The sequence below is a fragment of the Spizellomyces punctatus genome (assembly GCF_000182565.1).
Source record: "Spizellomyces punctatus DAOM BR117 chromosome Unknown supercont1.19, whole genome shotgun sequence".
Taxonomy (NCBI): Eukaryota; Fungi; Chytridiomycota; class Chytridiomycetes; order Spizellomycetales; family Spizellomycetaceae; genus Spizellomyces; species Spizellomyces punctatus.
The window spans coordinates 262567-285050 of record NW_015971555.1 but is presented as its reverse complement, the minus strand read 5'-3'; the positions used below and the strand labels follow the sequence as shown (position 1 = coordinate 285050).

Genomic DNA, 22484 nt, shown 5'->3' with positions numbered 1-22484 from the left:
GCGCTCCTAGATGTCACGGTCTGGCCTGTCTTTTCTGACACTTCTAACACAAACAAATGTATTCTTCTTCGGTAAAGGTCTGGAAAGGTGTATACAACTACAATATTGACTTCTTACGGAACAGAAAAAAAAATGGTACAAAGCACATCGTTGACAATTCTACTGTAGATTCCATCAATCATCTATTCTATTCACAGGCACCCTTTCATGCAGCGCGACCCATTTGTTCCTTTTGACAGACCATATGCGGGGTCCCCGGGAATCGGCCAGCGATATGATTGGGACGGGATTTATCGACGTGGGTGGGCCCGGAGGTGAGCCACGGAGGGTCACTGGGCTGTAACGTGCCTGACTAGTTGGACGAGTCGCTGCGGAAGCGCTGTGACGTGAGGCCGGGAGGGTCGGTGGCAAACGTGGGGAAAATTCATTGAGAGACGCATTAGGGCGGCGTTTGGAAGGGGGTGGGTTGACTCGGACCGGAGGATGAGATGAGCGAGTTGCAGACGTGTGCTCCTCTGAACTACGCATACGCGGGAGAGACGGTTTGTGTTCCATTGCAGTAGACCTGTTGATTTTCGGTACAGAGGTCTCGTCAAGATGGGGTCGATGGGACTCCAGAGATTGAGGTCTGTCTCGTATCATTGATCCCCTTGATGACGGTGATCCAGATACAGAAGAGCCAATACCAGAATCTGTGGAGATTGGGCGGTCCTTATTATCTACGAAGCTATTGTCGCTTTTAGTTCCCTCCTGCACATGATCCTTGACAGAAGGTACTGGTGCGGATGGCTCTGGGCCATATGATTCGCTCTCTATAATCGGTACAGTGCAAGAGACTTCAGCCTCAGGTTCCCGCACCAACATCGACATACCCCAGTCTTTTACAAGATCAGACATGGAGCCCTCTTCCAAGTCTCCATGCCACGACACTCGACGGAGGGCAGGTAAACATAAACCTCTGTTTGACATGGCAGGTGGGGGTCTATTGTCACCCTGGCGACGACCTCGCCTGGGAACGGGGGCCAACGGCGGACTTGACGGTTGCTCATTACCGTGGGGTATGTGAACTTGGTTCCCAGCTGATGCAATCGTCTGCTCTTGACGTAGGCGTAGATCTGTCATCCGCGCGCCTAGATTCTGCGCCGATCTCGTCCGGCCCCTTTCCAAGGATCTGGAGATGCGTTGCTGCTCATCCATATTTCCATAACAACCTCTTAGGTCCATTTCCGAATGTCTCACCATCGACCGTCCGCGTATTTGCTCCCGTTGCATCTTGATTGGTATTACCTGGGCCGTCTTACTACCATACGCCAGCGTAGGTGTGGCTCCAATATTCATGGCTTCCCTTAAGACAGCCATCCATCCCAAATATTCAAGAGAAAAGCCTGCTCGAATCCGCATATTTTTACCAGCCCAACCCCCTGTGGCAGTGTTTTTCAATTCCAGCCCAAAGGTGCAAGTTTCATTCATGTCCACTTCGTCCCGCAAAGTGACCACGGAAGACAGTTCTACATATACAGGTTTTGTTTCCAGATCCCCATCAACCATGGTTTCTTCAGGAAGGAATATCAACAAGGGGGTACCCTTAATGGCAGCCTGCGTGATACGTCCCAAAGCCATCGTCACATGCGGAAGTGGTTTAAGGGCCCGACTCGAGGCAGGTGTCGTATCTGGGAAGATTTCTTGCAATATTGGATGCAAGTCATCTGTCAGCTTTGGAGCACAGAGAATGGTTCGTCGTCGAAGCTGCGAGGATGTTCCAAACGTGGCCCGCCGTATGATAGTCAAAACTCCTGTTCGCATTATCGGATCGGGTTCGGACGATACGCGACCAGTGGACATGGAGGGAGCTGGGGACTCGCACCGCTTGGCATCGGTATCCCATCGTTCAGGAACAGATCCTATCATCTTATTCCAAATTTTCCGCTTGATATCCTGAGTGATCAATCCGATGTGTGACGGTGCGCGAGGGTGAAACCGGCACCGACACAATATCTACCAAATCTATCAGTGACAGCGACGACGACGACGACGACGACGACGTAGGAAGCAAGAAAAACAATGGACAAACCGGAAGACTCCCCGCCAGCGGTTTGAAAAAAGGGACAGAGCAAAAAGAGCACACAAATGAGCTCACTACAATTATGCCATATTTGGTTACATGTCATTTACCCTATTTGGTACATTATTAGAGTTGCGACCAATTTCCAAAGACGAGGGGAGTGTGAAGGACACTTTGTTGGCACACGTTCATTTTGCACGAGCAACAGCACAAAAAACTTGCTGCTATGGCGTCGTGATAGATCGCCGGGACGGTTTCAAAAGCGCAGATGCGTTTGATATTTTTTCCACTTGGCGTGCGATGCACAGCAGCCAGCAGGAGCAGCCGCGACACTATACAACTAGTACAACTAGTATGATCCAATCCAAGTCTTACTCTTACACGGCGAAAAAAGCAAATCCACGCCAGTACTCCCTCGTATCACAAGTCATAAAGCCTCGATCCAATCCGTCAATCTTTTGCATGTCTTCAGGTGAGAGACCAAAGTCAAGAATGTTCATGTTCTCCTTGACACGCTCCTCTTTGGAGGATTTTGGGATAACAATGTTGCCGTGTTGAATGTTCCACCGAAGGAGAACTTGGGCTGGCGTCTTTTTATATTTGGTGGCGATGGCTTTGATCTGCGTTGTAACGGTAACTCAACAGAATGGACAAATGTTCATCGTAAGGTTTGCACGTGAGTCTTACCGTTGGGTCCTGTAAAGGCCCTTGCTTGCCACTGCCCAGCGGAGAATAAGCAGTGACAGGAATGCCAAACTTTTTACAAAGCTCCCTCAGTTCACGACGCTGGCCGTCCAAAGAAAATGTTAATCATGATGTACTGCAGCATTGTTCTGAATACTTGCCTGGAAATATGGATGACATTCCACCTATGCCAGCAGCAACTGTGAGATTCGGCCCTGTAAGCAACCTGAGTGATGGTAGTTCAGTACCTGATTGGTCGCCGGTAAAATCTTGGCGTAAGTCCACAGATCAATGAGGACTGGTATCGTAAAGTTTGAAATGCCGATCGCTTTGGTTTTGCCTTTATGAACTAGTTCCTGACACATGCCGAACCCGCATCACTAGAGAGTGACGAGCTTGCAGTGGGGATGAGAATGAGAACGGTACCTCCATTGCAGCCCATGTCTCATGTAAAGGTGACTTTTCGAGCTTGACAAGTTGCTTTTGGTCGTCCCAAGGGATCCATTCTTTCAGATCAGGTTTGGTGGGCCTTCAGAATACTCAGTCAGTTGGTATAAGGAGACAGTCATGCATGACTTTGGAAATCGCATCACACCCAGTATAAGCCATCGGAACAGGATAGTGCATCAAATACATGTCCAGATAATCAAGGCCAAGTTGCTGGAAGGCAGTGTCAATCTCTGCGCCCGATGAAAACACAATGAGATATTGACCTGCAAGCTTATGTCGCACGCTTCAAACACTTTATCCCTCGCATGGCAGGTATTCCACAACTTTGTCACAATGAACAACTCTTCACGTTTGACGATGCCGCGGTCAATACACTCTTTGATAGCTTGCCCAACTTCGTGCTCATTTGTGTAAACTGCAGCACAATCAATATGGCGGTATCCTGCTTCGATGGCAGCTTTTACGGCGTTGCCGACTTCGTTGGGACCAGCCTTCCAAGTTCTTGTTTCGGATATAGTTCACCGGACGTCAATTACTGCCCGTTATCACATGGAATTCCACCTACCCTAGTCCTATTTGAGGAATTTTCTGTCCGTTGCTCAAACTGACGTAGGGCTGTTTGTTGGCAAAATCGGCAGCGGGCATTTTGTTCAAAAATTGATTAGTTTTGGTAAATGGAAGAATAGTGTTGCAATCTGACAATTAACTTTGGCAGCTTTATATCGTATCAACGAGGAGGGCTTTGCCATTACGTATTTCCAATGTAAGATGAGTCTGCAGGATGAACGTAAGCAACGCGATCGTCCTCGACACGTGCCGGGAGTTGTGGTGGGCACGGCCAGCTGTACCAAACTGAAAAACCGTAAAAGCAAGATGACTACCGAGCGTAAACCCATCCTCGAATGGCACGATATCATTCTGTATCCTGAGGATGTTGCGCTCTTGGATGACGGGCAATGGTTGAATGACGCGATAATTAGCTTCCACTATGAGTGGATGGAAAGGGAGCTGTTCAAGAATGACCCCGCTGTGTTGTTTATGCGCCCGACAATGGTTGCTTTAGTTTCTCAGTCTGCAGGTGGGAGATTGTGGCCAATTATGTTTGACATGGGAAAGTTTGCTAACGCTACCCGCGGGGTGGGTTTCGTAGAGCCTGTCGACGCTTTGAAAGGCGTACTTCCTCCAAACTTGAACGAACGCGCTTTTGTGTGGATGCCTATCAATGATGGATCAGGACTCAAGGGTGGAGGCAGCCATTGGTAATATTCCCTTGAGCAAGTGACGGAATACTGGGAAATACTGATGGAAATTGACAGGAGTCTTCTTGTCTGGCACGCTGGAGGGAACACATTCTACTACTTTGATAGCCTGAAAGGAGCGAATGTGGAGTTCGCACGGCAAACTGCCGAAAGGATTACACCCTTACTGAAGCAGGAGGGCCAGACGGGTAAGAAATTCCACTATAGCAGACTCTAATCCATTTCAGAAAGCATTCATAACGGTAAATCTCAGCACCAGGATTCGAAATCGTGAATACCCCCCAACAAACGAATGGATATGACTGTGGCATCTACGTATGCTCATTGACGGGGTACATTGGTGGCCATCACCTCCTTCCGGCTGTGAATAACCCTGAAAAGCTTTCTTCACCTGAATTTGCCAAACAGGCACTCCAGGATCCAGCCTTGATGAGGATTGACGACGCCGCCGTGGCGGCAGGACGTAAGTTTTTGAAGGAGACCATCTTCAAGCTAGCAGAGAATGAAGGGGAAGCAAAGTAGAATAAATTTGAGTTGCCGTAGAGGGCCACTGTAATAATAGTCAGACATGGGTGTGGATGTAGATATCTTTCGAATTCATGGGGGGAAATAGAGAGTAGGCATTGAATGATATGGAATGTGAGCTAGTTTTGCAATTGAATAAAGCTTACAGTTATTGTATACAAAATGTACGTGGCCCATAGACCGAAAGTGACGCAATCTACATAATATCTATCCAAGTCATCACACAAGCACAAAGTCTCCGGGACTTTGAAGGGCATCTATGGCATTATTAACCTTGACCCTCTCACTCTCCTCTTCCTCCTCCGCCTCCGGCTCGCCATCTCTCTCGTCGTTCAACAACGCATCGCCCTCTTCATCGGATTCTTCATGGGGGTAAGGACTTCCCGGCCTCTCCGTCTCATCCTCTACCTCACCCTCCTCATGCTCCTCAACAATGGGGATGCTAACCGCATGGGAGAACCCAACTGCTTTGAAGCGCTTTTGTTGACTACTCTCGTCACCGTCAGGCCCAGATCGCACATCTACCGAGGTTGAGTCGTATTGAGTGTATGAATCTGTTGTTTCAGTAGAGCTGGATTGAGTGGATGTGGATGTTGATTTCGGGGCTGGTCGGGTAGATGATTCATTTGTTTCTGGAGTTGTTTGAGTTGACGAGGCGCTAGTTGTTGGGGAACGCTGGACTATAGTCGTAGTTGTTTCGGCGGCATCACATTGAGTGCTTGAGGCCGTAAATGTAGGAGCTGGAGTCGACGTGCATGCAGTTTTGGTTATGATGACAGTTTGAACGGATTGAGTTGTGACTGAAGGACGTGCCGTTTGAGTGAAACTGATCAGATCAGTTTGAATGCATTGTTCCGACATTTTGGGGGCGATTTGAGTTCCCATCTGTTTGGTGTCAGCCGGTTCATATTGCGTAGAAGATGTTTGGTGCCAAGAAAGGGCGTCATCTGCAAAAATGCTGGTGGCGATGGTGAAGTCCGGACGGCCCAGAAGGCCTTCTTCCATTTCGCGGTCTTCAAGTTCTCGGAGGAGCACACCGGGAAGGCTGGCAATGGGCGTATAGTAGGCCACCGCACCGATGGGTGTAGAAGGCTCCTCGGTCTCGGTGTCGGAGGACGCATCATTGTACACATCGTCCAAATGCTCAGCTCGCACGTACGGGTACGCATTTACTGAATCGTATTCAGATTCGGACTCGTACATGGCGGAACCGCAATCATTTTCGTATTCATCGGTTCCAGAAGAAGAAGACGTGTCATAGTAGTCGTTGAAAGCTGGTTTGACAGACCGATTGAAGGATGCATGTGGGCCACTGTCGCTTCCGAATCGACCTCTGACTTTTAGGAGCCCATTACAGTTATTTCGCGCCCATCGCACAGCTTCAATAAGCTCCGCTTCATGGTCCAAGCAGCAGTTGTCACCATCTTCATCGACCCACCACAGGTGCAAACTTTCGCTTTTAGCCAAACCGAACAAAGACCGGACAGTTTTCAAGAGTTCAGTATGATTCGCTTCAGCCAGAGTAAACCGGCGGTGAATGTCATTAAGCTAGTCATTTAAATATCCCATGTTAGATCATGTTCACAGTAGGACATATCATGCCTAACTTACTGTTACTTTTACGGCGACCTCGTCGACACTCGTCGCTGCCTCGACTTGCATCAACCTATTATGATGAACAGGCAAAGGCAAAGGCCAAGCATATTGCGGATCTCCTATCATGGTGTACTATAGATGCGACCAACAGCCAAGGTGGAAAGTAAGGGAACCAAAGGCAGGTAGGTGCTCTGCCAACCTTTTTGTTCTTTTCGCTTTCCACCTGGCCGAAAGGTCATTGCGTGCGGAGAAGTTGACACATTGCCACATGCTTAGTCGCGCGTGACGCCAGTTCCGAGAACCACTGGGCGGATTAGGTGTTGCCCAGAATAGCATCTAGTTGTCTTATGATTGTGAGCGTTTCATGTTTTTTAATACTGAGCTTTTATCGTTGGATCCGCAAAGGGAAAGAAAAAGCTGGGTACACCCCCAAATTCAACCCCACAAAAGTACGGGTGTTGAATTAGGGTACGGGTCATTACAGCGAGCAACCTAGTACTATGTCAACCAGTCGAACTGATGTACTTTCAATCGTTATGGATGAGGTGGAGGATGCCATAGATGTTGCAACGAGAGATTGGGTGAAAGAATGTATGTTCTCTAGCTTTGCTGTGATGAATTGAAGTTGTTAATTAATATTGGATCCGTGATGAAAGATCATGGAACCCTACCTATCCCCAAATGCTCCCCAACAACCACCAATCCGACCCTCTCACAAACCCTCGAGCCACTCAAGAAGCTATCAGAATCCCTCTTCCGCAAAGGGTTCCTCTCCGGTCTATTCTCTGATTTCACCGTCCAAGTCCTTGGTATGACTTACAACCTCCACAGGATTGTGCTCCTCAACAATCCTTATTTTGCTGGCATGCTGGACGGTGGACCATGGAAGGAGCATGAAAGTCGACAGGTGCAGATTGCAATCGACGATCCCAATGTAACTGTGGAAGGCATTACAACAGTACTGGGAAGGATGTACGGAAATACACAGCTTCATCTAACTTCGACCTCGGCACCAAGCGTACTGGCGGCAGCGTTGTTTTTTGGGGACAAAGAATTATGCGATATGACAGTTAACTTCATTGTTGAAGATCTATCACCTGATACTGTCTTGGACTACCTGCTATTTTCAGATGGGTACTGCTACGGTACACATTCAGAAACAATTGTTGAGGCGTGCTTGACTTACCTCTGTCGGGAGGGATATGCGAGGAAGGAGCTAAGACCGGTGTTTGAGAGAATGCCCGTGCGGTGGCTGGAGAGAATGGTGACGAGTGACTGCTTTTGGGTACCGAGCGAAGAACAGCGGTGGAATTTCATTGTGAAGATCATTGAAGAGAGAAGAAGGACAGAACTTGGAAAGCGCGATGATGAAGCGATAGAGCTCGGAAAGCGGTTTGAGCAACTTGCATCTCTGGAAGGAACTATAGAAACATGCACCAAAGAAGATGCCGCCGCTTGCGCAGCCGAATCGGAAGGCCATGTATGGACAACGATCAAAGATCAACCCAGCGATGATGAAATTTCCGCGGACGACGACTCCGACACCATCTATGATAATATCTTGGCTCGGGGTATAGGTTATATCCACATCCCTTTTGACTCCCTCCTCCGAATTCACAGCTACACGGAATTGCAAGACATCATCGACCTTCCTGACCTTCTCGAGAGCTCCGCATGGACCCAGAAAGAGCTCCAACACATGATTACGTCTGCAACGGAAGACACAATGGAATTCAACATCGATGAACCTGTCGTTCCAAGGAGTGACACAAGGCATATTGATGGACTGCGTTTGACAGAGGTCATGGACGAGGACAATTTGTATGTACATCAAGGAATGAGGTTCTGTCCCATGCGATTTGGCGTGGAATTTTCGGATCTGAGGAGAATCGCTAGTGGAGAGAAGGTCGCGAGTAGAAGTGTTTTCTATGCGGGGTAGGTACATCTAAGGGCTGGCTTTTCAGTTCGCATACCTGAATTTGTGCAGTTCCATGTGGCAAATCTATGTGCAAACCGTAACAGTCGACGAAACGCCCAAGCTCGGGATCTACCTGTAAGTTTACTCTAAGTAGCTTTAATATCCGCTCATCAAAGCTGACCTGTTCAATCGCAGTCAACGCATGCCGGTGCCAGTCCCTAAATTTAGTACCTACCCAACCTATGCCCAGCTACCCTCGACAACACCATATATCGATCCGCGTAAAACCACCCTTACATGGTTTCAGCTCTACTGTTTCTTTGGGGACAAATGCTACGTCCTGGAAAGCAAGCCCGACAAATTCCAACTGACACAATCATGGGGCTGGAGAATAAATAAACTGTACCGAGATGCCTTTGATGCGGGAAGGAGTTTGAGATGTTGCGTCGTATTGGGGCATGTATGATTAGGATTAATCGGAATCTGGGAGCCTATTTAATGGACCTATTGATGTGGTTTGTGATTATGCTTTAAGATTTAATACTATTACTAGACAAGCCAGAAGTGATATTGATCGGAATGTGTGATCCACTTGTGGCGCAATCAATTGCTTACGCAGTTCAGTCGCGCCACTTTGTCACTGGAAGTTTGTCAACCTTGCCAAACCAAGTCTCGCTTCCCAACTAGCGATCGACCACACTATGTCTTTCATTTTATCCTTATTGGATGTTACGTCTTGGTCGGCACCGTCATGGATTCTGGTTGCGACGCTTCTCTTTGCTTTGTGGACCGTGAATAGACAGACTTTATCACCGTCCAAAGTGGAAAAAAGCCGAGATCAAACACCTGTGAACCCGACAGCCAACGGAGGGCAATCAAAGATCAAGTCATACTCCACTAGGCCCAAACAACGGAGAGCAAAGAAGGGCGATACTTCTGGTGAAGTTACCGGTGGTTGTTGCAATGTTGAGGAAGATGAAGGTTGTTGCTCTTCCAATGCTGGAGAATCGTGCTGCAAATCAAGCAGCAAACCGGCAACCCCCACCAGTGAGACTGCGATACCAATCGAAAATGTCCCGGATAGGGAAGATACGGAAGAGATTGATGACGAAAAGAGGATCACACTCAAAATTCTCTTTGCCACTCAAACTCGCACTTCCCGCACACTTTCCTACCGGCTGAAAGAACTTGTGGAGGCCAATGTTCCGTTGGTAAAGGAAGTCGAGGTTCTTAATATTGCTGACTACGAGAACGAGGACCTGATGACCGAGAAATCTCCGGTTGTATTCTTTTTATCTACATACACCGAAGGATCACCGACGGAAGACGCCGCATGGTTTTATCAATGGTTGGAAGATACTCGGTTCGATCATCGAGTGAATAAGCAATGTATGAAATCGTTGCGATTTGCGGTATTCGGATTGGGCGACTCAGTGTATGAAGAAAATTATTGTACGGTTGCGAAGAGAGTCGACAAGTGGATTGGAGAGCTAGCGGGGAGACGAATTTGCCCGCTGGCATTGGGAGATAAGAGTGATGGTTCGTTACTTAGCTGACCTCTACTGACTCTAGAGAACGTATTTCTAAGCTATTATATTAATGTAGATACGGAACATCAGTTCATCACATGGACAAAACTTTTCCTCAGCCGGATTAACGGAGTTGCCAATCACCTTTCTATAGCTGGAGAAGACAATTTGGACGATTTTGTGGAGGAGGGCGATTACGAGAGTTCCGAAGAGGAGGAAGAGGAGGCAGCAACGGGCAGTGGTGACGAGCTAATGGACCTGGAGGATATGGGGGCCATGGCGGCAAAAATAAAGAGCGCGAAACAGCAGAGAACTGAAGAGGAAGCTGCTTTGAGCTCAAATAAAGGAGGTCCAAAAAGGAGGATCGGCACCAAGGATGCTGAAGAGCGGCCAGAGAAATTGATCAAAGAGATGGTCACGCCAATGTTGCGTAAATCTCTGGAGAAACAAGGGTATAAAATCGTCGGTACGCACAGTGGTGTGAAAATATGTCGCTGGACAAAGTCAATGTTGCGTGGGCGAGGTGGATGCTATAAGCACACTTTTTACGGTAAACTGATATTGCAGTAAATATGCATGCTCCAAAATTCGTCTTAATTCTTGACGTGATCATTAGGTATCGAATCACATCGATGTATGGAGACCACTCCATCGTTGGCATGTGCCAACAAATGCGTCTTCTGCTGGCGGCAGCATACAAATCCAGTCGTAAGTTGCAGTCGTCATAGTAGTGTTTGATTGCATCTGACGTGAAGCCTTTCAAAGGGAACTGAATGGCGCTGGAAAATGGATGATGCTGTGGATATTGTGGATGGAGCCATGGATAACCATTACAAGATGATCAAGCAGTTGAAAGGTGTACCAGGCGTGAAACCAGAACGGTTTGAGGAGGCTTTCACCATCAAACACTGTGCTTTATCACTTGTCGGTGGGTTATTCGTGTTAGAATCTTGTCGTATTACATATTTATCGACGATGTCAATCACTTAGGTGAGCCCATTATGTACCCAAAAATCAATGAATATGTGGATATTCTGCATTCCCGCAATGTTTCCTCCTTCCTTGTCACAAATGCCCAGTTTCCAGGTAAGATTCGAGTATTAACCGTGAGATGCGTATAAAAATAACATATATTTCGTTACAATGGCAGACGCTATTGAAAATCTGAAGCCTGTCACCCAGCTGTATGTGAGCATTGACGCTGGAACCAAGGAGGATCTTAAGAAGATCGACCGACCACTGTTCCGTGATTACTGGGAGCGATTTCTTGCTTGTCTTGATGCACTTGGGAAAAAGGTGTGTCATCATGACGATAACAGCACTTCACCCATCATGTTGACTTGGAGAGCGTGCTTGGTAGGGCCAAAGAACTGTATATCGTCTAACATTGGTCAAGGACAAGAACGATAGCACCCTGGATTCTTACGTGACCCTAATTAGTCGAGGGAACCCCGATTTTATTGAAGTGAAAGGTGTAACATATTGCGGCTTCTCCGGCGCGTCGCATTTGACGATGAAAAATGTGCCGTATCATCACGAAGTCCTGACTTTCTGCAAGGACTTGTGTGAGCGGCTTGGTGGCAAGTACGAGGTAGCTTGTGTGCATGAACACTCGTGTAGTGTTTTGATTGCCGATAAAGCGAGATACTACAAGGACGGAGGATGGTGGACTTGGATTGATTATAACAGGTTCTTTGAACTAATCAGGGAAGGGAAGCCCTTTACCAGTGAGGATTATATGGAAAGGACTCCGGATTGGGGTGTGGTTGGAGATGAACGTGGTGGATTTGATCCAGAAGAGACTCGCTTCTATAGAAAAGGAAGGATACCAGCAGGCGAGGAAGGGCAACGATAATGCGCGATATATGCTGCTGTATTTCCATATTTGGTTAAATTATGTTTACATGATCAAAGCTTCTCAATTCCCACGCTCCAACCTCTCCGCATCTTTACCACCAATATCTTCTTTGGTTCGCCAGCCATGCATATGCGTTACGACCCTTTATTAGATTATACCCAGCCGCTGACGGACCATGACGTAGAAGAACCCAGGACACCGTCAAAACGGTTGAACATGGACAAACCCTGGGGCCGGCTAGTCTGTCTGAACGGCAGAACTAAAGTTATAGGTGCCTTCCTATCTTATTGGTCTTAATGTTACAGACGCATAGGGTCCTTACGATGAATGCAGATTTAGTGAAAGACTCGTACATCATCGGACGCTCGAAAGATGCTGACATTGTTGTGGACGATTGTCCGAGCTGTTCGAAGAAGCACTGCCGTATTCGATTGGTAAGACGCACAGAAAAGTTTTAAGATGACATTATCCGAGTGCGATATATTCTGGTTCATTTGTATGCTCAGGTGGAGGATATGCCTTGTCTTCAAGACACTAGTTTCAATGGAACACTGGTGAATGGGAGACGGATCGTCAAGCAAAAGGTGCAGATTGCGCGTTTTCCCCCCTACCTTCCACGGCTGGGGTAATACTTTTCCTATCAGGCGTCTTTAACAAACCGGGCAGAAATTGAGATCAAATGGGACCAATGTAAGTTCACATCACTTCGGATCGCGGCACCTGTTAAAGTCATCAACTGAGACGACGCAGACTTTGTGTTCTACAATTTGCTCGATGATCCCTCTTTTGAAGATACGAACCGCCAGGTGGTGTTGTGTCTGTTGATCAAGATACTTATAACTAATTCACAACCATTGTCGAAATCACGTTTGCAGATTATCAACAACAGATACTATATATTCGAGACGCAAACTCTAGGAGCGGGGTCATTTGCAACAGGTAATTCCCAGTGCTTGGCAGGTGGCCTATCAATCCCGAATAACCTCTGTTATAGTTTATCTGGCGATTGATCTTGATACCTGCGAACGGTTGGCATGCAAGATCATCGACAAACGAAAGGCAAAGTCCAGTAAAGGGAATCGCGAAGAGCATAAACATAGTAGCGATAGTGTGATCGAGCAGGAGGTAAGGAAGCAGACGAGTTTGCAGCACATACAATTTCTAAGTGCCAAATATGCAGATTTCTATACTGAAAAGCGTCAAACACCCAAACATTGTTCAAGTCAAGGACGTTGTACATACAGAAGAGTTTGTGTGCATCTTTCTCACACGAGTAACGGGAGGAGAGCTTTTCGACTACATCCTGCATACCGATGGCGTTCAAGAGCATGAAGCGGTTGGTTCCACTCCCCCGCAAAAGATTCCAACGCTCAACTGATATCCAGCACAACAGAAATTTATCTTTTACCAAATACTGTTGGCGGTAAAGGTACGAGGAACAAGTTCAGCCTGAACAGAAGGATTTCACATCAGTTAACAGAAACTGTCCTTAAAGTACCTTCACGGAATGAATATTACGCATAGAGATTTGAAGGTTTGCCGCTTCGTGATGCTTACAATGCAAGTATTCATATTCTAAAGGGGCATACAGCCAGAGAACCTTCTACTCGAATCGCCAAAGCCTTTCAGTCGGTACGAGCATCTTTAGTCGCGGAAATATCCCCATTGTTATCACTGATGTCCACCCGACGACAGACTGATAATCACAGATTTTGGAATGGCCAAAATGCTGGGAACATCCCTAGAGCGCATGCGAACAAAATGTGGGACATTTAGCTACTTGGTACGCTTGCAAGAAAATAGAGATCGATACCTTGACAAGTCAGTGCTGACGCAGCAGAATAGGCCCCAGAAGTACTTGACAGTAATGTTAAAGGAGGCTATTCAAAACGAGTGGATTGTTGGTCATTAGGTACGTATTTGGCTGTTGGCCAGCAAGTTTGGCAGAGTTTGGAGTTGATTAATCTTGTCAAATTTAAAGGTGTCTTGCTCTATACCCTGTCGGTGTCGTAAATGATCGATGAAGTTCTAAACAAATGACTAAAAATAATCATGTATAGGCTTGGTGGCTACCTGCCATTTGGTACTGACGACAACCCGACAGAACTCAGTAAACGCATACGAGAAGCAGAGTTCGACTTTGGAGGACCAGAGTGGAGGCATGTCAGCAACGATGGTGAAAATTGGGTGCAAATTCCCACGCTTGACCGCCCCATTATGTCTAACCTCATTTTGAATAGCAAAAGACCTCATTTGCCGCCTCCTGGAGATTGACCCGGAAAGGCGACTCACAGTGGAACAAGCCCTCCAGCACCCTTGGATCGCAAGTCAAGAGGACTTACTCTGTCGACTATACGCTAGGGTAATTTGTGCAGCCAAAACTCGCCTCTGCACAATGTTTTTATCATCAACACCTGCTCCTAGATGTTGAGAAAGTCTGAAGCTGCTGCCGCACGTTTTCGGAGCAATGGAGAGGACTTGCCGTTTGGTACCCATTAGTATTTCGACCCAGATTCAACTCCTTTTAGTTAAATACGGCGTACATGTTGGAAGTTCCCTCTTTTTCGTATTACCTGTTCTCCGCATGGTATCATCACCTATAGAAACATTGCCTATTCCTGTGGTTTATGGCAGAATTGCCCGAAATATCAAACTTTGAACAATGACGCGGTTCTCCACTTTGCGTAGTGTATGAGTTCATGACTTTCTTTTGACAGATATATGTAAATACTACCCTTCATTCCACGCCAAAAGGTTCAGTGTCCGCCAAACAGGTATTATCCGACCGCCAGGCACGTTCTGTCGCGTCTTTAAACAGATATTTTTGCCACTTCTACATAGTGCCACACATCCCATCTACTGCGCTGGCTTGGCATCCTTTGGGGTCTCAGATGGTTCACTCTTTTGCAGGAGTGTTGGTTGGGGCACACCAGGGCCAGTTTGTTCCCTAAAGAATGTCGGTGAGTGGGTGCTTGCTTCAAATTCTCTATAGTTCAAATTACGCACCATGGAGACTGGTATTCAAACGCACGAAGGTGTTGGGATAGTTCCAACGGCTCGGCAATGACCCTCTTCCTCTCATCATCATAGCGAACCTCCACATATCCGGTCAATGGGAAATCCTTACGCATCGGGTGTCCCTCAAAGCCGTAATCCGTCAAGATCCTCCTCAAATCTGGGTGGTTCACAAAGTAAATTCCGTACATATCGTAGGCCTCCCTCTCAAACCAGTTGGCACCAGGAAACAAGGACGTCACAGACGGGACAGGTGAAACTTCCGTCGCGTAGGTCTTGACCCGGATACGAGTGTTGTAGCGCAGAGAAAGCATGTTGTACACGACTTCGAAGCGGTTGGAGCGGCTGGGATAATCTACACCCGCAATGTCGGCAATCTGCTTGAATTGACACGCAGTGTGGTCACGCAAGAAAAGCATTGTGGGAATCAAAGCAGTAGGAGCGACATAGAGCGTAAGTTCGTCCTTGTAAATGGAGAATTGTTGGATGTACTTTGGCAGACAGGAAACGATAAAACGGCCGTATTCATGCAATTCCGAGGATTGGGTAGGGGGCTTCTGCTCGGTTGCATACGCTGTGTGATAAAACTCGTGAGTTTCCATAACATAGGCTTTGCCGATTGCCGATTGAACCAACGCATAGTGTCCGTCGGACTTTGGGCAAACATACCTGCTCGTGCCGTTGAGTGGAAAAAAAGTGGGGATGGAGCATCTGTAGAGTACCAAAGCAAGTTTAAAAAAAATACCAAGCCGTCATCATGCGCCGAAATGAAAAACGTACTTCGAGCGGCAGCAGTCTTCATTATGGACGGAGCCCGAAGTCTTGCCGCACGAAGGATTGCCAGAGCAGACATCTTTTCCTTGACAGCACGAGATCGCAAGCAAAAGCGTAAAGTCGGTAGGCGTCTCGCCGACTCGAGGTGCTCAATCAAAAGTGGGTTGCGGAGGCACAGCTCATAGAAATGGTCACGTGCATGTCGGTCAAACTCACGCAGCAAGCCTTTGATGGGCAATCTTTCATGAACCTTTTACTTTTGGACATGGGCCCTAAAGTCAAAGCAACGGGCAACACTCTCCCAGCACGACTGAATACAGCTGCTGGTGGTTCACAGCAGACAACCATCGGCATTCTTGGCAGCAACGCGCTATGCAATACGCGGGAAGCAACATTCACTGTGTATGGACATGTAGTAGCGACGATAAAGATGTCTCGCGAGTTTGCTTTGTTTATTCTGTATTGGAAACTGCTGATTGTTTTATTCATATCTCTAGTTTACTATTAATACATCCCAAGATTTCACAACCCCCCTATCTGGCAATAGTTTCCAGTCAAACTTACATCCTTCTTACCTAAAATACCAAAATCAAATTAGATTGAATCAGAGCACAACCCAATTAAAGGCACCCTTGCGCAAGTCGTCATCAGACATCCAAGGAAGGTGCTTGTACCAGCATGAGGGAGGGCCAAAACACGCAGCTACTGCAAAGGTCTCATGAAGGCAAAGAGCACAACACAAGATGGTTCCCTCTCATAGTTACGCAATTTAGCCCCGGTCTAATCGCCCTTTTGGTGGAAACTGCGAATTGGAAACAAAAACTTCATCCTCGACGACTTGCGCAATGACCCAAGTCACTACGAACCTCAGCCTACCTTAACTGCTTTCTTGTACAATCGAATACGTCGTGACATTCGGTGCAGTGGCTTGACACTTGGTAAGGAACCATTGAGTGAGAGCGCAGGAATAGCTCGTTCCTCGCGAAAGATTCTCATCAGTCAATCTTCCTTTACCAGTGAAGACATCACCGCTTTCTAGAGTGCGTGGTATGGATCTAGATAAACACAACAATTTATTTATCAGCCAAGAACCTTGAAAGTCTCTGCCACCCCTCCAAGATATTTGTCGTGTTCAGAAATTTGGGTATAGATATTGGTCAGTCATCACCCTCCAAGAGGGCTCCTCCTGACGTGCAAATGTCTTTTTTGGTCTCATCCCCACGAGACGCTGTCCAGCCTTGATATGTCTCTTGAACTCACCTGTAAAACTCGAGGACATTGAGGAGGAGGACATGAGTCGATGGACTTTGCTTTTATAGCTGCCGGCATTGCAAAAAAACAGCTAGGAATATGATTGGCTGGTGCATTAGCGATCGATCACGTGGTCATAGATTACTTAACACATTTGTTAGCAAAGCTGGCAGCAGAATTGTAAAAGGATTGTTTGAGCTTATAATTTTAAGTTTCATGGCGGGAACGTGCAATAAATATTATCGAAGCGCACCAACCAGCCTGAGACTCTCCTCCGAATCTCCTCCTACGAATACATTCTCATCTTCTGCATCATAGAAATCCTCAACAGGGTTATGCCGTTCCACTTGGCTCATCTCAAATTCGTGACTAATTCTATCCTCTTCTGGAATGGTACCCCACCATCCAAACGACATAATTCGCCCAAAAGATCCACCGGCACCTCCCCATCTTCCTGTTTGTACGTCCAGGATTCCAGTATCTTCAACTACCCCGATACCAACGCTTCGCTCCCGTTTCAGATCTTTGGCCTGCTTTTTTAGATCTTCTTGACGTGCCACCCACTTTCGGACAAAACCGTTGACTACGACAGCTTCAAATATGAGCGCACAGCCAAGATTTGCCATGGCTATACACCAAACAGCAAATCGAAAATCATCCGGTACCCCGGTCCGGAGATCGAACAAGCGAGCCATAAATTCGTACCCGGATCCCGCTCTCCCCAAGGAAAGAAGCATGCCTGTCAAAATGCAGAATAGCAAAAGCAAGTACGTGGCGTAGGGAGTGTTTGTCCAAAAAGGTCGACGGTAGGTTCTGGTAATTGAAAAGGCCAGAGCGCAAATGGCAAATTGAAAATGCGTATATAGCCACAAAACAGTGTTTTCGTAAGATTTGCTAATGGTTGAGTCGTGAATGTCCGCAACAGGGTCGATACTAGTTCAATCACAAAAATTAGACAGAGTTCATGTGTTTTTCGGCCCTGGTTTACTCACGGATAGCAGGCCCAGGTAAAGTTGGTTGATGTACTATTGATGGGACGGAAGGTCTCGTCCAATCCTTCCGCTGCCTTGGACACTGAGCAAAACCATTGGCTCTTGAGCAGCATTGCCACACATGCAATGAAAAAGGCCACGTTGATGAGAAACTGTCCGCCTATGGAAACCAGAATGATGGGGCTATTGCATCCTTCATTATCAGTAATCGGATCTCGTTAAACACGCCGGATTGACCAGTACAAACCTAAAAAGATCATCGGTTGGGCGGTCCCGCTCCAGGTGAAGGGCAGGACCAGTATATAGCATGAGAAGGGACAGTGCTAGCACGATTGCGAGGTCATCAAAAAGGAATTGATTGTTTGACATATCAGTTCCCAGTTGGTACAGGGTTGCAACGAGGAACACCTGGATGATTGGATACATAATCATGTACTATCGAAAGCCAGTTGGTTACTACAGCATCTCCAGTAATATCACCTTCTCACATACCTTAAAAGCAGTAAAGGATGTTTCCAGCGCACAGCGCCCTTCTCTAAACAGCTTTTCGACGTCCGACACCGACTTCCGTGCAGACGTGAAAGGCGACACTATTGAAGCTTCTGCATCCGATAACGCCAATCCAACATGCGCAGCCTTCAAAGCTCCACAATCATTGGTGCCGTCCCCACACATACCAACATAATTTCCTTGCCGTTTCAAACGTTCCACAATCCAGGTCTTTTGACTGGGCTTTGTCCTCGAGAATATCCTCGCCCGGCCTGCCAGCCAATTCGCAAATGTTGCTTCGTATCTCCCAATGATAGCGTCGAGGGCAGCACCGGTGACTGCAATGTCCACTTGATCCATTACATGAGTCAAATGTCTTGTCAGATCTTCAATAGGGTGACTGCGTTCGTCGTCGGTTGCATCCGGAGCACTAGCAGCTTGTGCAAATTCCTCAGGACGTTGGCGACTGGATAAGGACCCAGTACTAACGTGTCGCCGTGGAGTGGCACTGTGCAGGCTCATTGTCTCAATGTCAGGTTCGTCTTGCACCTGTGTGAAAACAACGTTGTCTTCATGGACGTCAATGAGCAGGACTTTATGGCAGAGATCCAGCTGACGAGCCACATGAATCGCTGTCAATGCGTTGTCTCCTGTGCTGCTCAGTGGCAGTTGAGCAAGCTGAATCTGAGCAAAAACACAACGCACTTACAGCTACTCACATGATAATTGACCGAATGTGAGCTTTTCTTAACATCGCAATTGTAGGAACACTCTCCTCCTTCACTTGATTTTGAAGCAATAAGAATCCCGCGAACATTACGTCTCTTTCCACCTGTTCTCGTCGCAAATTCGCGATTTCACTGGGTGTCGGCTCATCAGACAGAATGCCCGTCAGCTCTTTCGTTGCGCAAGCAATGATGTAATATCCTTGGGCAGCATAGCGCCTGTATACCGCATGAAAATTCATTGGAATGGACTCCTGTCGACATATATTTCGAATTGCTTCTGGAGAGCCCTTCGTGCACGAAAAGAGACTCGCGCCGTCGGCTGCTATCGCAACTATCGAACTCTTCTGAAGATGAGCATCAAATTCGAAACGTCTAAGGATGTGATATGTGGATTTGTCCGCTTCTGGGGGCACAATGACTGCCGCTAGTGGTACAGGTTGTCCGTTGATATAGGTAGACTGCTCCCTCTGGTCTAGGCTCCAACCTGTCTTCCGGAACATTTCCACGTCCACAGGGTGCCCGACAAGCCGTTCATGAACATTGTTGATACCATGGCATGTAGCGAGCACTCGTTCCATTCTGGACTCCCCGCCTGTATTGTTGGAAAACCCAACAAACATTCCATCATTGGCTGCCTCGATGCCAACCCATCTCAGGGAAGACTCTGTGAGGGTCCCCGTCTTATCGAAAGCCATAATGTTGACACGACCAGCTAGGTTGATTCGCTCGGGATCGATACAAAATATGGACTGTCTTTTCAAACGGTCAAGAGAAAATCCAATGCCGACTGTCAAAATCAGAGGCAACGCGGGGGGAACTGGATGACATCGATTACCGCGTGCGCTTTGAGAAAAATTCAAGTTTTCCATAGCTCACCTGCGATGGTGATGAGGTCCAGACAAGACAGTACAATCGCATGTGAGGGTAACCTATTCCGTAACCTTTGTCCCGGTGATTGATATGGATCAACAGATGCCTAAAATCAAGAAGTGAGAGACTTACCCATAGATCAGCCTATTTATAAAGGCTGCCACCGCGACCATGCCGAGGATGGCCAAGAACTTGTAGGCATCTCGGTAGAATTTGAATTCCTAAGGTAGGTATGAGAGGGGGTGTTAATACGAGGTATAACTGAAAATGAAAGATGAGGTTCTCACAATCTGATCCGGAAAAAGGATTGAACGAAATAATTCGCCCTTCGTGGAAGCGAACCCTGTGGATGTCACAATGGCAATTGCACTTTGTGGCTCTTCTTCTCCAAAAAGATTTCTAGGGCTCGTCGCAGTCATCACATCGCACTTAACCTTAACCTCCACAATGACCGACCCTAAACGCAGCAATCAGCACCGAATGGTCAATCATCAGCTCCGCATAAGATTATCAACCTGCAAAAAGGGTGTTGCTCTTGTGCCGATCTGGAGAGTAAACCTTTCCAGGAGCATCGACGAATGGTAACTGCGTTTTGACAACGGGGATTGACTCTCCAGTCAAAGTTGACTCATCGGCAACGCATTCTCCTTGCACCAAAGCCATGTCGGCTACCACCGGAGCCCCTCGGATGTTTTCCAGTATTACCGCATCCCCCACAACCAGTTGCGCTGCAGGTACCTCCACCGTCCGACCATCGCGTATTACCCTGCAAATATGTTCGACCTTCACCAGATTGCGTAAATTCTTCTCATTCTGTTTCGCAGAATACAGCTCCCAGGCGATTGACGAGCAGCTCATGATTAATATGAGAAGGGCGTAAGTGTAGTATGCTTCAAGCATCCCTGTCAATAACCAAAGTGGACGGTTAAAGAAAGGTTACGCATGCTAGGCGCTGCTGCTACCGGCAAATGCACTCACAGACAATGACTGACAAGACTTGGAATAGGTAGAAGGGATGGATGATCTTGTCCAGTAACATGTTGATAATGGGAAGGTCGTCAATATCAATGTGATTGGGGCCATTCTGATTTAAACAGACTGAGGCTTCCTCTTCAGATAGACCACCGCGTAGCTGGTGTATCTCCATACATGATTTTCTCAGTCTAGGATTGTGGCGCTGAACGAAGGGAAATGAATCGGTATCAATGATTCGAACAGACATTGCCCAGTTGCATCATAAGCTGAAAAATTATCCAGATGCCTGACGGTTTCTGCCAGTATCATTCATATCCCCATCACGCGGGCTTGATTCTTACCTGAAACGAAGAGAATGCCTCTCGATAGATGTATCTCTGTTTTCTATATTCGAACCAAATCATCGCTCTTTCCTCCACTACGCTCTTATCATCTGTCCCGCTTGATTGGAACATTTGAAGCCCCATATCCCGCCGTACTTCAATCTCTGTCCAGCGACCGTTTCGTCCTTTTACAATCACAAACTCTGCCTCCCGGAAACTTTGCGCGCGTTTCCGCATCAACCGAACTCGCACTTCTGGATACCATCGTCCCACCAATGCCAGAATGCCACATGACAGGATAGAGAGCGCAACGTAAAGGAACAATCCCGGGGAAGACTTTGAAAGTGCGAAAATAGAAAGATACTCTGGTGGCAAATGGGAAGCATCTTCACTGGCAGCAGCTGGAGCCAGTCTTAACTGTTGTTCCCGTTTGCGCTCTTTCCGAGACGAAAATAGAGACTGCATGCTGGTCTCCGTCGAACTTGAAGTCGAGTTTGGTTGAATACAATTCCCCGACGACAACAAGGGTTGCCTTGAACTATCTGAAATCACAGGCCACGTCAGGTGGGCCAAAACCGTATGCCTACCAACAATGCAGAAGTAAGACCTTCTCTCAGCATGGCCAAGCGTGTTTGCTCATGATGCCACAAACTTCTCCGCACGCAGAGTCAAAACTCAGCCAACCGCGACCGAACGCGTATAAGAACAAAATCCATCATAGTTCGGTGCTGTCCTTCCAGAACTATGAGCCCGTGGCAAAAATGGCTTTGGGCCATCCCACCTGCTGCACCCTTGGTATACTATGAACAGAGCAGCGGGGACCCAATGTCCATCGCAACACCATCGAGATAACTTGAACCGCAAGCTTCATTGTGATGGAATGCCATGAAATTTAAAGAAAAAAGAGGGCGGCAGAAGGCAAGCGCTTCTAGTCTAATAGACCAAGAAAAAGCTGCTCGTGGCCATGATAGAAGCATCAAAGGACTCGACGTTAAGTTGAATACACGCTTGGCTGCATCAAATTGCTGACGCCCGCGACATGAACGATTTATTGTTCATGCTCACATATGTGGTCAAGATAGCTAGAATAACATGATCCAATCATCGAGGTTATTTTGCAAGTTTCTTCAACGATATTGGTGACGTGAAGAAACCATCCAAAGGCAGTCGCCAATGTTTTTACGAC

The 22484-nt window shown here is 47.2% G+C and overlaps 9 protein-coding genes across 9 annotated transcripts; 4 read left to right on the top strand and 5 right to left on the bottom strand.

Moving 5' to 3' along the window:
• Window positions 1-29: 29 nt before the first annotated feature.
• Window positions 30-2073, bottom strand: SPPG_08122 (uncharacterized protein). The gene has a single exon (XM_016756277.1). The coding sequence runs from the start codon at window positions 1906-1908 to the stop codon at window positions 175-177; it is 1734 nt and encodes a 577-aa protein (XP_016604574.1). The 5' UTR covers window positions 1909-2073; the 3' UTR covers window positions 30-174.
• A 239-nt stretch (window positions 2074-2312) lies between these two features.
• On the bottom strand, window positions 2313-3913 carry SPPG_08121 (uncharacterized protein). Its single transcript, XM_016756276.1, has 8 exons — window positions 3762-3913; window positions 3460-3697; window positions 3342-3406; window positions 3173-3275; window positions 2995-3102; window positions 2908-2931; window positions 2750-2848; window positions 2313-2682 (listed from the first exon to the last, which is right to left on the bottom strand). Exons 1-8 carry the CDS (start codon window positions 3839-3841, stop codon window positions 2440-2442), a joined length of 960 nt encoding a protein of 319 aa, XP_016604573.1. The 5' UTR covers window positions 3842-3913; the 3' UTR covers window positions 2313-2439.
• Window positions 3914-4029: 116 nt separating this feature from the next.
• On the top strand, window positions 4030-5143 carry SPPG_08120 (uncharacterized protein). Its single transcript, XM_016756275.1, has 4 exons — window positions 4030-4274; window positions 4347-4455; window positions 4513-4643; window positions 4709-5143. The coding sequence occupies exons 1-4, from the start codon at window positions 4070-4072 to the stop codon at window positions 4975-4977; spliced, it is 714 nt and encodes a 237-aa protein (XP_016604572.1). The 5' UTR covers window positions 4030-4069; the 3' UTR covers window positions 4978-5143.
• On the bottom strand, window positions 5095-6791 carry SPPG_08119 (uncharacterized protein). Its single transcript, XM_016756274.1, has 2 exons — window positions 6592-6791; window positions 5095-6528 (listed from the first exon to the last, which is right to left on the bottom strand). Exons 1-2 carry the CDS (start codon window positions 6700-6702, stop codon window positions 5200-5202), a joined length of 1440 nt encoding a protein of 479 aa, XP_016604571.1. The 5' UTR covers window positions 6703-6791; the 3' UTR covers window positions 5095-5199.
• A 139-nt stretch (window positions 6792-6930) lies between these two features.
• Window positions 6931-9074, top strand: SPPG_08118 (uncharacterized protein). Its single transcript, XM_016756273.1, has 4 exons — window positions 6931-7167; window positions 7233-8511; window positions 8564-8629; window positions 8690-9074. Exons 1-4 carry the CDS (start codon window positions 7077-7079, stop codon window positions 8958-8960), a joined length of 1707 nt encoding a protein of 568 aa, XP_016604570.1. The 5' UTR covers window positions 6931-7076; the 3' UTR covers window positions 8961-9074.
• A 100-nt stretch (window positions 9075-9174) lies between these two features.
• SPPG_08117 (uncharacterized protein) lies at window positions 9175-11958 on the top strand. The gene is made up of 7 exons (XM_016756272.1): window positions 9175-10033; window positions 10100-10573; window positions 10640-10731; window positions 10789-10951; window positions 11014-11109; window positions 11174-11319; window positions 11384-11958. Exons 1-7 carry the CDS (start codon window positions 9196-9198, stop codon window positions 11876-11878), a joined length of 2304 nt encoding a protein of 767 aa, XP_016604569.1. The 5' UTR covers window positions 9175-9195; the 3' UTR covers window positions 11879-11958.
• A 46-nt stretch (window positions 11959-12004) lies between these two features.
• On the top strand, window positions 12005-14380 carry SPPG_08116 (CAMK protein kinase; the record flags this gene model as incomplete). The annotated part of the gene is made up of 17 exons (XM_016756271.1): window positions 12005-12152; window positions 12215-12315; window positions 12388-12465; window positions 12526-12571; window positions 12632-12687; window positions 12757-12820; window positions 12876-13006; window positions 13062-13217; window positions 13275-13310; window positions 13377-13415; window positions 13473-13513; window positions 13577-13664; window positions 13727-13793; window positions 13863-13881; window positions 13942-14057; window positions 14122-14243; window positions 14306-14380. The coding sequence occupies 17 exons, from the start codon at window positions 12005-12007 to the stop codon at window positions 14378-14380; spliced, it is 1383 nt and encodes a 460-aa protein (XP_016604568.1).
• Window positions 14381-14548: 168 nt separating this feature from the next.
• On the bottom strand, window positions 14549-15820 carry SPPG_08115 (NADH (or F420H2) dehydrogenase, subunit C). Its single transcript, XM_016756270.1, has 4 exons — window positions 15677-15820; window positions 15566-15607; window positions 14888-15470; window positions 14549-14828 (listed from the first exon to the last, which is right to left on the bottom strand). The coding sequence occupies exons 1-4, from the start codon at window positions 15747-15749 to the stop codon at window positions 14738-14740; spliced, it is 789 nt and encodes a 262-aa protein (XP_016604567.1). The 5' UTR covers window positions 15750-15820; the 3' UTR covers window positions 14549-14737.
• A 1302-nt stretch (window positions 15821-17122) lies between these two features.
• Window positions 17123-21970, bottom strand: SPPG_08114 (HAD ATPase, P-type, family IC). The gene is made up of 11 exons (XM_016756269.1): window positions 21317-21970; window positions 20979-21177; window positions 20516-20902; window positions 20288-20457; window positions 20133-20221; window positions 20007-20071; window positions 19122-19947; window positions 18406-19057; window positions 18161-18348; window positions 17914-18096; window positions 17123-17854 (listed from the first exon to the last, which is right to left on the bottom strand). Exons 1-11 carry the CDS (start codon window positions 21761-21763, stop codon window positions 17161-17163), a joined length of 3900 nt encoding a protein of 1299 aa, XP_016604566.1. The 5' UTR covers window positions 21764-21970; the 3' UTR covers window positions 17123-17160.
• Between the last annotated feature and the right edge of the window lie 514 nt (window positions 21971-22484).

What these genes read in the sequence shown, in the direction of transcription:
- SPPG_08122 (XM_016756277.1), bottom strand. Translation starts at nt 1,908, where the DNA reads ATGATAGGATCTGTTCCTGAACGATGGGATACCGATGCCAAGCGGTGC.
- SPPG_08121 (XM_016756276.1), bottom strand. Translation starts at nt 3,841, where the DNA reads ATGCCCGCTGCCGATTTTGCCAACAAACAGCCCTACGTCAGTTTGAGC. An exon ending in CGTGCGACATAAGCTTGCAG is followed by an intron (nt 3,407 to 3,459) that starts GTCAATATCTCA and finishes ACTGCCTTCCAG; the next exon opens with CAACTTGGCCTTGATTATCT. An exon ending in AATGTCATCCATATTTCCAG is followed by an intron (nt 2,849 to 2,907) that starts GCAAGTATTCAG and finishes TTGGACGGCCAG; the next exon opens with CGTCGTGAACTGAGGGAGCT.
- SPPG_08120 (XM_016756275.1), top strand. Translation starts at nt 4,070, where the DNA reads ATGACTACCGAGCGTAAACCCATCCTCGAATGGCACGATATCATTCTG. An exon ending in TTTAGTTTCTCAGTCTGCAG is followed by an intron (nt 4,275 to 4,346) that starts GTGGGAGATTGT and finishes TGGGTTTCGTAG; the next exon opens with AGCCTGTCGACGCTTTGAAA. An exon ending in GAAGCAGGAGGGCCAGACGG is followed by an intron (nt 4,644 to 4,708) that starts GTAAGAAATTCC and finishes GGTAAATCTCAG; the next exon opens with CACCAGGATTCGAAATCGTG.
- SPPG_08119 (XM_016756274.1), bottom strand. Translation starts at nt 6,702, where the DNA reads ATGATAGGAGATCCGCAATATGCTTGGCCTTTGCCTTTGCCTGTTCAT. An exon ending in AGGTCGCCGTAAAAGTAACA is followed by an intron (nt 6,529 to 6,591) that starts GTAAGTTAGGCA and finishes TTAAATGACTAG; the next exon opens with CTTAATGACATTCACCGCCG.
- SPPG_08118 (XM_016756273.1), top strand. Translation starts at nt 7,077, where the DNA reads ATGTCAACCAGTCGAACTGATGTACTTTCAATCGTTATGGATGAGGTG. An exon ending in GAGAGATTGGGTGAAAGAAT is followed by an intron (nt 7,168 to 7,232) that starts GTATGTTCTCTA and finishes CCGTGATGAAAG; the next exon opens with ATCATGGAACCCTACCTATC. An exon ending in CCCAAGCTCGGGATCTACCT is followed by an intron (nt 8,630 to 8,689) that starts GTAAGTTTACTC and finishes GTTCAATCGCAG; the next exon opens with TCAACGCATGCCGGTGCCAG.
- SPPG_08117 (XM_016756272.1), top strand. Translation starts at nt 9,196, where the DNA reads ATGTCTTTCATTTTATCCTTATTGGATGTTACGTCTTGGTCGGCACCG. An exon ending in CTATAAGCACACTTTTTACG is followed by an intron (nt 10,574 to 10,639) that starts GTAAACTGATAT and finishes CGTGATCATTAG; the next exon opens with GTATCGAATCACATCGATGT. An exon ending in CACAAATGCCCAGTTTCCAG is followed by an intron (nt 11,110 to 11,173) that starts GTAAGATTCGAG and finishes TTACAATGGCAG; the next exon opens with ACGCTATTGAAAATCTGAAG.
- SPPG_08115 (XM_016756270.1), bottom strand. Translation starts at nt 15,749, where the DNA reads ATGTCTGCTCTGGCAATCCTTCGTGCGGCAAGACTTCGGGCTCCGTCC. An exon ending in CCACTCAACGGCACGAGCAG is followed by an intron (nt 15,471 to 15,565) that starts GTATGTTTGCCC and finishes TTTATCACACAG; the next exon opens with CGTATGCAACCGAGCAGAAG. An exon ending in TTTGAATACCAGTCTCCATG is followed by an intron (nt 14,829 to 14,887) that starts GTGCGTAATTTG and finishes GACATTCTTTAG; the next exon opens with GGAACAAACTGGCCCTGGTG.
- SPPG_08114 (XM_016756269.1), bottom strand. Translation starts at nt 21,763, where the DNA reads ATGCAGTCTCTATTTTCGTCTCGGAAAGAGCGCAAACGGGAACAACAG. An exon ending in GAGCAACACCCTTTTTGCAG is followed by an intron (nt 20,458 to 20,515) that starts GTTGATAATCTT and finishes TGCTGCGTTTAG; the next exon opens with GGTCGGTCATTGTGGAGGTT. An exon ending in CACATTCGGTCAATTATCAT is followed by an intron (nt 19,058 to 19,121) that starts GTGAGTAGCTGT and finishes GCCACTGAGCAG; the next exon opens with CACAGGAGACAACGCATTGA.